Consider the following 12605-nt stretch of genomic DNA (forward strand, 5'->3'; position numbering starts at 1 on the left):
TGCCTTAAAATTTCTAAGATAACTTATTTTTTTTGGACGAAGGGAGTATATGTCTTCGAAAAGAAAAAATGAACTTGGCAACCAGGATGTTCTTCTCGTGGAAGACTGGAAGTTCTCCTAGTCCTAGCAATTCATCCTCAACATATACTATCTAAATAACACGTGGAAACACAATAAATAAATAAAAAGAAGAGGAGAGAAGGCCAGCGAAAACGAAACCATTCTTAAAAATCTCAATAATGTTTTTTTCAAGAAAATCTCAATAAACGGCTCCCATAAATTGCGAGGGCCAGTAAGCAAAAACGCAAAAAAGAGACCGGACCACGACCACAAACAAAAGAACGTCTCCTTCCTTGGCTCCCCGCTATTGGCCTATTGGCTTCGCTTTGATAAAGGCCATAACTCCCCTCCTCCGGCCTGCCTTCCGTTGCTCGCCTCGCTCCGCCGCTCCCGCGCCGCCGTCTCCGATGGCCTCCACGAGCCCTAGGCCCGCCTCCCTCTCCACGCCGCTGCTCTCGGGCTCCATCGCGCCCGCCCGCGCCGCCAACGGGCACGCCAACAGCCACAGCCACCGCCACCACCACGACGACAGCGACGCCGCGGCCTCCGTGTGCGACGACGGCGGCGGGGACCCGTTCGCGTTCCTCTCGGAGGATCGGCCGCCGCGGGACCGGGGCGTGTCCCCGGCGGACCCGTTCCGCAACGCGACGCCGGCGTGGGGCGGCGGCGTCTACGCGTGGGCGAGGACGCTGCTGCTCCTGCCGGTCGCGGCGCTGCGGCTGGCGATGTTCGGGCTCGCCATCGCGATCGGGTACGCGGCAACCTGGGTGGCGCTGCGCGGGTGGGCCGACGTGCAGGAGCGGCCGCGGGAGGGCGCAGGGCCCATGCCGGCGTGGCGGCGCCGGCTCATGTGGATCACGCGGATCTCCGCCCGCTGCATCCTCTTCTCATTCGGGTGAGTGGCTCCTTGCTACATCGCTACGCGCAATCCCACGCTCGGATTGGGTCTGGATCGGTGTACTCGAGTAGTTTTGATCTAATCTGAGCACCCAATCGCTTAATTTCTGGCTACCTGTTTTTAAATTTAGATGATTAGATTTGTGTGGCGAGAGGAGGCGTTTGAATTTCGCTGGGTGGGTGATGCGATTGTGAGATGCGGGTTGGTTTGCTGGATTTTGGGGGCTGGGATTGCAGCACGTGAGGTCTTGTTGGGCGCCTCAATGATTTGGTTGGTGGGATGACGCTATATGGAAGGTGAATGTCCGTGCGGGAGATGTCGTTTATGCCGTGCTGGTGCTGCACCAATTGCGGCTCGGAGAAGACCGACAGGGTATATGGGTAACAGGGACGGGTTAGAAACCGCTGTTGAACTGTTCGTACGACGTGTTCAGGCAGTTCAGTTCAGCTGGCCTACATCTGGAACTGGAGATGAAAAACGTGATGTGCTTTGCATGTGCATGCTGGAAGTTCGTAAGTGACCACCTTAACATGCAAACGGGAGTTCCTCTGTGGACTGTGGTCCTTTGCAATGATTTCAGTAGGGGGGAAATTGCCCAGGATAGGCGGCTACTGGTGAGGAATCACATTAATACCATGATTATCAACATTACCACAAGTTGCCTTGAGATTAATTGAAAAGCGGACTGGCATATTTGTGTCATTTCTGTATTTTAGGCTTTCAAAATCGGCACCCAAAACTTTAGAGCATGAACAAAACTTTAGAGCATGAACAATGTGTGCCATCTGCTTTGCCACATGTTTTTACTTCAGATGGTAGTTTTCTTCGGGGTATGAAAGTTCCTTTTGGATGGCTCCTTTTTGAGCTTGTTTATGCTTGAGATGATCTGAGCAGTTTTGGCTGGATAGTGTTTCTAATTGATTTTTTTTCTCTCGAGACACTAGTGTCTGTGTATACTCTCTGATCTTAGTCGATCACTTGCTTTTTTCTATCAGGTACCACTGGATCAGAAAGAAAGGCAGGCCTGCTCCTAGGGAACTCGCACCTATAGTTGTTTCCAATCATATCTCGTACATAGAACCCATATTCTTCTTCTACGAATTGTTCCCAACCATTGTTTCATCTGAGTCTCATGATGCCCTACCGTTTGTTGGAACAATTATTCGGGCGATGCAGGTAAATATATTTCCATCATCCAGTGATAGTGTGTAAATTTGCAGGTCTCTTCTAAGACGTGTACCCTTTTCCAGGTTATATATGTGGATAGATTCTCACCAGCTTCTAGGAAGGCTGCTGTAAATGAAATAAAGGTAAGAACATCTCTCTCATACCCAACCACTCTGTCGTACCCATAGCTTCTCCTCATGCTTCTATTAATTATGTGAAATCACTTGGTTGCTTTAAAAATTACTGTATTGCAGTGGTCACACGTTAGTCACTTAGTCATCTCATTGTTTTATATGTAACTGTAATCTATAGAATAACACTACTTTACGTTGACATGATGTATGGAAAAATTAACAAGCAGAGAAGAGGAAGCAAAAATTAGTGCTTCCTCTTCAGGCATCACAATTGATCCTTAAAAATCAATATTAGCCTACTCATCCTAGAATAACATGATTGTCTTTTAGTTATTTGTTCATATGGTACATACTCTCGAGGATGTCCTTACAGAGAAAGGCAGCTTGCAATAGCTTCCCACGGGTCCTGTTATTCCCTGAAGGCACCACAACAAATGGGAGATTCCTGATTTCTTTCCAACATGGCGCATTCATACCTGGCTACCCTGTTCAACCTGTTGTTGTCCGTTATCCACATGTGCACTTTGATCAATCATGGTGAGCTTTCTCTGTGGATATTCTTTTCGATAGACATTCTTCTTTTTGTTGCCTCAACATTCAACCTTGTTTTGTGTTTCAGGGGGAATATATCGTTGTTAAAGCTCATGTTTAAGATGTTCACCCAGTTTCATAATTTCATGGAGGTATGCATGGCATGCTGAATTTGTCCTAGCAAATGTCTGAACTGTCATCATGTCCTTTTGGCACCTGCACCTTACACAATTAGCTCATCTGATGGATCATCTAATATGCAGGTAGAGTACCTCCCTGTTGTCTACCCTCCTGAGATTAAGCAAGAGAATGCCCTTCATTTTGCAGAGAATGTAAATATCTTCATCTCAAATAAATTTGTCATCAACATCCTGTGCATTTCAATAGAAGCATGATAATGATGTCCTCCCTACAACTTTTTATTTCTGCAGACCAGTTATGCTATGGCACGTGCCCTTAATGTTTTACCCACTTCTTATTCATATGGTGATTCAATGATAATGGCACGGGCAGTAGAAGCTGGAAAGGTAAAAAGGCTATGCATAGGTGTATAACATGGTCTTCATTCTGTACCCCCAAACACTTCCTTTGACCTTTGCTTGCTTTGCCAACTGAAATCCTTCAAAACTCTATGTACTAAATTAACTCGGAGTGGATATCCCATCCCTAGGAATTTTTCCCTAATATGCTGAATTTCCTATTTGCAGGCTAATTGCTCAAATTACGTGGTACAAATGGCTTGGGTAAAAGATGTAAGTCTTTCCAGAACTATACTATTTAGATGTGTTTGCAGTATGATAATGCTGCAGCTGTCAAAATCTATCAATCTAAACAAGGAAAAATATTGCATTTAATTATTAGTGAAATGTTGCGTACGAAATAGACTAGTGCCTTATTATTTCCTACAAGCATGACAAATTACATATTAGTGTACTTGTACATGGTGTCCCAATTCCGTTGAATCAAGAGATCATGAAATCCAGCATTATATCTCATTTTGTTGTCTTCCAGATGTATGGTGTAAACACAGCAGAAGCAATGGAGCTATTGGAAAACTTCTTGGCTATGAATCCAGATAGCGAGTAAGACTACTCATTCCTTAACGGAGAACTGCCATCATGCTTTACCAAGTCTAGGTTATTCTGTTGTTTCACAAAGTACATTGTAAATAACACTATTTAAATCCTGGCAGTGGACATGTGAAAGCACAAGAATTTTGGGCTCATTTTGGTCTGGATTGCAGTCCTCTGTGCAAGAAGGTACTGACAGTTTCTGCGAATGGTACCTTGCTTAACTGGATTGCCCACTTTACTGAACTTCTACTCCTTTTGCAGATATTTCACTACTTCAATTCTGGCATCACAGATTCGATTACATTCCGTCAGGTATCAACTTCAATTTGATTTCACAATTCGCAAGAATTCTGTAATGCACTGGTACCGTGTATTTCATTATCACTAAGGGCCCTTGGTGCATCATGTGTGCAGTTCTTGGTTGGGTGTGCACACCTGAGGAAGCAACCATTGTTCCAGGGCGCATGTGAGACCGCCTTTGAGAAATGCAGGGATCCTGAAACATCTGATATCTCCAGGGGGCAGCTAGCTGACGTCCTGCGGTTAAGCATGCTTCTGCCATCTGATGACGGGGTAAGTCTTCGTTGCTCCTCACTAAAAACACGTAACGCTGTGTTGCCATCAAAGATGCCAGTCATCTGAAAATGTAACCTTTGACAGATGTTGAGGCTGTTCAAGACGTTCGATGTCGACGGTGATGAAAAGATCAGCAGGGATGACTTCCTCACATGCCTTGGGAGGTTCCCCTTCCTGATAGCGTTCTTTGCAGCCCCGATCAATGGGGAGGTGTACATCGAGATAGTCTGAATGTTTGATGCAGTGGCGTGTAAGAGTAAAGGCTGGAGCCGGCAGACGCCGAGACGCAGGCAGGGGACCCCTCGTTTATGCAATGGGATACCCACTACGGCTCCTCCATTTTGAAACCCAAACCCGAAACATCCTTATTCTTTGGTGGCATCAAGTGGCTAACGACAGTTTTGTTTCGTTTCTTCGTTGAAAATTATTGTTCAGAAAAACCTTCTGCTAGTGCACATAGAAAAGATTTGTAATCTGAACTCTTGTAAACAAGACATTTTGGGCAAAGAATGACTGTAAAGTTGATCCTGCTGTCTATCGTACGGAGTACGCGCGTTCCCCGAAAGAGCATATAAAAAAATCGCTACGAACAGAAAGAGCATGTAGAATATCTCAACCTTTGAACTAACAGTTTAAGTCGGGTAATGAATTAAATCATGTTGCACTAAGCTATCATTTTGACAGCATCTGTTTCCACACTTTATTCGTTGATGTTATGTACATACACCAGAGACAACAGTGAAAACCAAAGTTAAGAACGGGAAAGCCTCAAGGTGGCGAAAAACAGACACTGCCTCCGCAAGAGAAACCAATTCTTTACAGTATAAAATGCGTCCCTTATCTGTTCTTTTTTTTTTACTTCTGTTGAAGATATTTTTTACATCACAATGCACTTCTCTTTCTTCGACTCGCTTCTTGCTGGAGGTGGGGCGTTGGACCTCTGCTGCACAAGGACAATCACAGGAAACGGTCAGCAGGAAACAAGAAGCCAATTAGCCAAAGCCTAAACAAGAACCCATGGTGTAACCGGAACTGAGCTTAAAAAGATATGATCGACCACTGAACTATGTAAATTGGCACCATCAATTCATGATGCTTCGAACACAGAAGAAATCTCGTTTTGTCTATTATTGATAGACAGCCATGCATCCAACCTCTTTGTATGCATTCTCAGACTCCCATCACATCATCACCTTTTACGTAGTTAGGGGGTTTAGGACCCCTAACTGAGCATAGACAATTCTGATTCATTCGCTAGTGAAGTTTACTGAGAGAAAATAGGTGACCTCGCGAATTCTCAAGTAAATTTTGGAAAGACCTCCCAGCAATAACATACTGGTTTGAATGCAGTAGCAACTTTAGGATTCAGAAGCAAGGTCATGATGGTTTCGAGACAACAGGTTGCAGCCATATTTGAATCCAAACTAAAACAATCCCAAACGTAAACCAATAAACGTAGGTGGTAGTAAGAAATGAGGTTTTGAGTATGAGTATACAATTAAAGGAATCTTACCCTTGGACCAACAACAAGTCCTGGTCGGACAGATTGAGTTGGTTGGTGCTGTATCTGTGGTTGCTGCTGCTGCTGCTGCTGTGGTGGTGGAGGTTGAAATCTTTGAGGTTGCCGCTCAAACTCCTGCTGCTGAAGTGCTATAGCTAGCTCCAGATCAGAACTGCCAGCATAAGAGAATGAAAATGGACATGTTAGGACTTAGGTAACACATGTGAAACAATAACATAGCATAAATAAGGAGCAGCTGGTATAATGATTGTATTCAAATCTGAATTCAAACTTGTGCCTGCGCATTGTGCAATCATTTTCCCATGTCATTCACATTTGTCAAACAAACTAATGTAGTGCAAACTTGAAAATGGGCTCCCATGTTGCATGCACCAACCAATTCAACCCAAAAGTTTAAGCTGATGGGAAGAGGTGGGCAACACTTTTCAACACCATGAATAACAGGTAGCTACAGAATAATAAACATCAGAATTTCTATCATACCAAACTGATTCAGATCAGCTAAAATAATGCATGACGAAAGGTATTCAACCAAACTGATGCTCAGATTGAAGTAATGAACATGCTCAGTGCACATCTACGATACAACACATTGAACAAAATTAAGATCTCCTATAAACAATAAACTGATTCAGATCAGGTAAAATAATGCATGATGAAGGTATTGAATTACACTGATGCTCAGATTGAAGTAATGAACATGCTCAGTGCACATCTATGAAAGAACACATTGAACAAACTCAAGTTCTCTATTAACCATAAACTGATTCAGATCAGCTAAAATAATGCATGATGAAGGTTTTTAATTAAACTGATGCTCAGATTGAAGTAATGAACATGCTCAGTGCACATCATCTCCTATAAATCATGCTAGATGTCGGTCATTAAAAGTACTCCCTCCATTCCACAATGTAGGTTGTTTTGACCTTTTTAGGTTCATAACTTTTGCTATGCACCTAGACATACATCATATCTAGGTGCATAGCAAACACTGAATCTACAAAAGCCAAAAAGATCTACTTTTTTGAATGGAGGGAGTACATGTTAAGCCAAAATTCCAATACAAGAAAAGACAGGTAGGAAGAACATACTTTCCAGAAGTGTGGTCAAATTGAGAGATATAATCCTGTGGACAGAAATAAATGTGAACTGGTTAACATTACTATACCTACTAAAAAATACAGTAGTTTATTGATGTTATACATACAGAAGTACTCGTCATAGCTTGCTGCTCATTCCATGAATCGTTTCTTGGAGTTTCAGCCTTAAATGGTGTGAAGTTGCTAGTAAGAAAAACTCCATCGCCATTCACCTAATATATTGTCAGTTGAGAGTAAAAAAAATCAGCAAGGAATTTTCATTTCAAACGAGAATGAAACAATGACAAAAGAGTTAAGCATACCTCATCCAGCTTTTGCCACACCAAATCAGTTTGACTTATAAAACCTTGATCAGTTGCTAGGAGATATAGGCTCCCGTTGTACTGCCGAATAAATATAGAAAATAAATAAAAACATATCCATTAAAGTAATCAGATGACACTTGATTTAGCATACCTTGAACATAGTGTTGAAGTGATTATTACGGAAGAATACACAAAGCTCTCTTTCGTTAAGTCCCTCTTGTAAACAGAAGAGACTGCAGCATTGAAATTTTACAATGTGATAAATGAGAATGCAACTAACAAAAATATGTATATAAAGCATAGAATAGAGATGTACCCATAGACAGTTAGCTGGTTAGCAGTAGTCCGTAGAAAATTATCGATCAGTTCCCCTGAAAATAAATCAATTTAAAGTGTGAAGCCAAATACAGTAAATAAATCATTCACAACCACAAAGAGTTCCATAAAAATAGTCAAAACTGTGGAAGGAACGAAATTCTCACATTGATGTTCTGTGGCCTTGTCTTCTATGCAATGGCTAGTTTCCCCAGTCTTGTCAGCCTGCTCAGCAAGAACCACCTCCCCCTCATACACCGGCTCTTGATTATCATATGCCACATTTGTGGTGCCAAGTATGTGCTCTTCACCTTGGTATATTGGTTCACAGTCCTGAATGCTTGAAGGTGGAGGCTCCGAATTATTTAAAGAATCACTTTTCTCATCCAATTCTGTTGTAGCATGACCTGAAGCAGCTTCACAAGCTGCAGTTGAGGAGTCACCGCTGACCTCAATATCAGTAGATTGGTCTGCATCAAAATGTCCTCTGCAGGTCTTGTTATCAGCTTCAACAAGAATGGGAGCAGCAGGCTGGTCATCGCTGGGAGCAAAAGATTCATGAGACGGATAAGCAGGAGTAGATTCTGAAGATTGAACAGATTTATCAAGGTCCCCTGGTAGCATATTCTTCATTGCATTGTCCTCAGGTTCTTTAGATGTCAAAGCTTCCTGGGATTCTTTGGGCACAACTTCACTGCTATTAACAGCACCATTTGTAACCGGTAGCACAGAACCATCATCACTCACAGCGTGATTACCATGTTCCTCTTCTTTTGTTAGCCCCACCACCTCAGGTGCCTCTGACTGAAAACTCTCACTCTGTGGTGTTTCCTCCACGTTGGAGGATGAATGGCTATGTGAAGTGTCAAAAGAAACAGATCCATCAACTGCAGCTATAGTTTCAGCTTTGGATAGATTAAGGACCCTCATCAGTTCCTCCTCTTCCTCACGGTCGCCTCGCCTTATTTGTGGCTCAGTTGAGTCTGGGAGTGTATGTTCATCAAATGATATGCCTTGAGAAACAGTGGGTGAAGGAATCGTTAATGCTGCAGTAGTCGCAGCAGCAAAATCAACAGGTTCTTCATCCATATGTTTATCCTCTTCTGTTTGTTTCCCCGACTTGAATTCAGCAAGCCCAGAAGCAAGAGCATTGTAGGACTTCGATCCGATAGCAGTAGCAGTTTCAGTATCCTGAAGACAATATTGAATCAGCAATGGTAAAAGGTGGCTTGCAAGTTGCAAAGCAAATCAAATTTGAATCTATTATACAGGGCAAATTTCAGGTTACTCCCAAATTGGTATGGACAGCCCATTCTATTTGATTAAATGGCTAAGATTAGAGAAGGTGACCTCATCCGTAACTATTAAATACGTGTTAGTGGCTTTCTGTTTGGAAACTTCGTATAATAGGAAGTAACGTATTTGGAATGCATACTGTAGGAGGAATAGAGATGCGTATAATGCATGGATTATATTAGCCTGAGTCTTGGGGCTAAATATATAGGGTACATGACTTGGAGGGCAAGAAGCCTCTCCTACAAATATGGTAGGATACAGATACAATCATAATCTACCATATATAGAGATATCCCTAATATATGGTCTATATTCTTTTGCTCCTCCGTATCTACTATTTGTAATGAACTTTTTTTTTCTCGAACACACAAGAGAGCTACGTATCATCTATACCTATTTCTAAAGCGAGTAAGGTTTCCACCTACATTTTTGGTTTGGTCCATCTCGTATTATTGACAGGAGGGCCTTAGTCCATCCCGTATGCGAGTCGGACTAACCCCCTCCGTCCACAACTCGATCACATAGATCCCTACAAATTAATGCTCTAGCACCAATATGTATCTGATACTTATACCAACTTTGTCCGTAGCAACGCACGGGCACAATGCCTATTATCACTAAAGAAGAGAAATATAGTACGGAACCAGTTCAAAGCATTACGATATTACAAAGGATGAGCCACATATACTAATTAAAACACAACCAACAGAAACCCAACCACTTGTACTATTTGTAATGAATTATTATAGAGCTAATGTACAGATGGATCCAACATGTCATGCAGGTTAGTGGTGAAGAGAAGACAAGATCAACATTGCAGGTGAGTGGTGATGAACAAAGTTTTTCTAAAAAAATGTGGCAGAAGTGACAAAAAACAGCTCTAATTGGCAGTAGTGCACACGTGTCATGTTCGTGAATATTTTGTCAGGTAGCGCGTGCACCTTGCCGCTTGCCGGTTAAATTGATGGACACGGATACACAATTGATCAGCATTCAATTTTGGTGGCTTCCTGATTAATCAGGGGATAACTTTCCTATATAAATTAAAACGGTCAAGAGGGCAGCAACAGTAATTAACTTTCCTTTTAAATCTTTCCTAGCACGGCCACGTGAGCCCAACGGTTACACCAACCAATTGGTAGTCAATTCAGAAAATGGAGGTCTAAATTTTCCCGCCTAAAATTTAAGAGGGAGTAGTTTTAAAGGGCTCAGTACGTAAACTTCACAATTTTAAGCATACATCAATGTCGAACCAGAAGTGCATCAAAACACCAGAGACAGGTAGTCAGAGACTGCAGGGTACGCATCCTAGAGTAACAGATCGCTTTGCATAAGATAGCAAATCTAATAAGTTTTGGAAACACACACCCACAAAACAAAAAGACCAACCAAGCCAATGACATAATCTAATCATGTAAACATAAGCTTTCTAGGACTAAACTAATCAGTTCTATCAGTTGAATATTGAAAGTGACATTTCAACAAAAATAGCTAATAACTGTATCAGATGGTTTAGTCCATGGATCAGAATGCTGTAGTGAGTGCAAAACTTAGGAACAATATGACATGCACAAATCCAATTGAAATCAGCAAGATCACAGGACAGCACAGGGCAGCATTTTAGCTAAGTGGTAAGGTAGCACAACACACCTGAGGGTCCACTATCCATCCATGGTATAGTGGGATATCGAGAAGATCAAATATGGCACGCTCTCGAGTGAACTCAAAGTCATCAATTCTGCAACATACACACCCCAGTGAACATCAGAATAAACATACATTCACACAAGCACACGACCAAGAACTGATCAACGAGCTGAAAACCCTTACGCACTTCCTGAACATAACATTCACGTCAATGCCTGTCGTGAGACGCGGGAGAAGGTCGATGGCATCCGCGATGTTCTGCTCCCGGTTGCGGATGTACTCCTCGTCCTTGTCCTACGAATTGCATCCCAAAACCATTATCACACGAATGAATGCCACAGCCAGCAGCCTAGTTTAATCTAACGTGCACACTGCTGTTGCATCACAACACAACACCATTCTCGCGTTGATCAACTGACCACAAACAACCCCATATCGCAAGAGCTAAAACTGAACCTGTATGGCGCTGTTGGAATCGATGAGGCGTTCGGCGACGAGAGAGAGCAATTTCTGCTGCGACACCTCGCTGGCATCCGGGTTCAGGCTGATCACATTCTTCAGCAGCAGCACGTTACCTGCACGAACGAAAACAGGAGACATAAGTACCACTGGAAAAGCACTTGGCACGCGCGGTGAACTCGCAGGGGGGGTTCGGAATCGAACGGGAGCTCACAGATGGCGAGGAGCGGGCAGGGGCCGTTGTCGTTCTGGTAGACGATGGGCGTGCGGCGTCCGAGGAAGTCGACGGCCCTCGTCCGGTGCATCACCTCTGGCGGCTCGGCGGGCGGCTCGGCCGGCTGGGACTGGGGATCCACCTCCGCCGCGCCCGGCGGAGCCACCGGCGCGGGGAGGTGGGGCGCGGGATCGGACGACATGGACGGATCTCCCACGCGATCCCCGGGGCGCGGAAGTCGCCGGAACCCTAACCCTAGGGCGTCGCTACGCCGCGGGACTCGCCGTCGCGAGAGGAGGCGCGCGTGCGATGTCGCGAGGTGGATTGGAGAAGGCGAGGACGGCGGAGATGAGAGGGTGGGGAGAGGAATAGAATATACGACTATACGAGGCAGTGGGGGGTTGGGGTGGCGTCGAGAAGGTGAGGGCAGGGAGGGTGTATTAGTAAAAAGACAAACGCGAGTGCATTTGCCTATTAATCCAGCTCTAATCTTTGGATTTGGTGCCTTAGCTTTGAGATAATTTGGGCTCGAGAGTCTGCAGATTAATCATATTTCTGGGAGTTTTGCGATTTGGGGCCGCAGTTTCGAATGATTCCCGGAATGTATTTAGGGAGGTCGGTGGGCAGTGGGCTCTTCCAGTTCTAGCGTGCTCATGAGGACAACGCGGCTCCAGCGACCAACAAACTTAACTACTTGAACTGGTTTTTCTTTTCAAAAATATAACTACTTCAAGTACAGGTTTTGACATTGCTGTTTTATATGCCCATTCGTTTAGAAATTAGAAGTGAATGATGATACAGATGGATGATCGAATTGTCTGTTGAAGTTTTTTTTTTTGAGCAAATTGTCTGTTGAAGTTTAACACCTCTTATTTCTCCAAACGTGTGAAAAATAGGAGGAAAAAAAAGTTACCGGTCAATGATTTTACTAGACAGCAGCAATGGGTGCAGTGGCAAGGCAATAGGGTGTAGCCGTTTTTGTGGGAGGAGAGGATCGCCGGTTGGCAGGAACTGAGGATAAACAGGGAAGTTGAACAGAGCAAAAGGAGGGCACGGTGGCCATAGAAGAAACAGCAATGCAACATGGCCCGAGGTTGAAGAGAAAGAGTGCTTGTAATGGTAGCTAGAGGTGGAGGAAGCAACATGAATAGTTGGATGAAGATCATGTTGTCATGCCCTAGCAGCATCTCGCTAAGTTAAATTTTCTGCATTCCACATCCCACCGAAGAAACGAAACAAACCTAACCCTAAACACATGAGATGGAACATTGTCAACTCAGTGCAAGTTCGTGCTGTTTTAGTTAGTAG

At 43.7% G+C, this 12605-nt stretch overlaps 2 protein-coding genes across 3 annotated transcripts; one reads left to right on the forward strand and one right to left on the reverse strand.

The window, feature by feature from the left end:
• Positions 1 to 354: 354 nt before the first annotated feature.
• On the forward strand, positions 355 to 4967 carry LOC120668785 (lysophospholipid acyltransferase LPEAT2-like). Its single transcript, XM_039948580.1, has 13 exons — positions 355 to 955; positions 1954 to 2134; positions 2209 to 2268; positions 2633 to 2796; positions 2879 to 2942; positions 3054 to 3122; positions 3222 to 3317; positions 3498 to 3542; positions 3802 to 3872; positions 3983 to 4049; positions 4125 to 4175; positions 4278 to 4436; positions 4524 to 4967. The coding sequence occupies exons 1-13, from the start codon at positions 468 to 470 to the stop codon at positions 4668 to 4670; spliced, it is 1662 nt and encodes a 553-aa protein (XP_039804514.1). The 5' UTR covers positions 355 to 467; the 3' UTR covers positions 4671 to 4967.
• Positions 4968 to 5064: 97 nt separating this feature from the next.
• Positions 5065 to 11702, reverse strand: LOC120668784. Of its 2 annotated transcripts, none has more exons than XM_039948579.1 (12): positions 11298 to 11702; positions 11081 to 11199; positions 10812 to 10918; positions 10628 to 10715; positions 7849 to 8872; positions 7683 to 7737; positions 7518 to 7599; positions 7364 to 7444; positions 7169 to 7273; positions 7053 to 7087; positions 5953 to 6112; positions 5065 to 5379 (listed from the first exon to the last, which is right to left on the reverse strand). In XM_039948579.1, exons 1-12 carry the CDS (start codon positions 11497 to 11499, stop codon positions 5317 to 5319), a joined length of 2121 nt encoding a protein of 706 aa, XP_039804513.1. In that variant the 5' UTR covers positions 11500 to 11702; the 3' UTR covers positions 5065 to 5316. The 2 variants fall into 2 exon arrangements, with proteins under 2 accessions (XP_039804513.1, XP_039804512.1); XM_039948578.1 differs by having other exon boundaries at positions 5065 to 5382.
• Between the last annotated feature and the right edge of the window lie 903 nt (positions 11703 to 12605).

Source organism: Panicum virgatum, chromosome 4N (assembly GCF_016808335.1).
Source record: "Panicum virgatum strain AP13 chromosome 4N, P.virgatum_v5, whole genome shotgun sequence".
NCBI lineage: Eukaryota > Viridiplantae > Streptophyta > Magnoliopsida > Poales > Poaceae > Panicum > Panicum virgatum.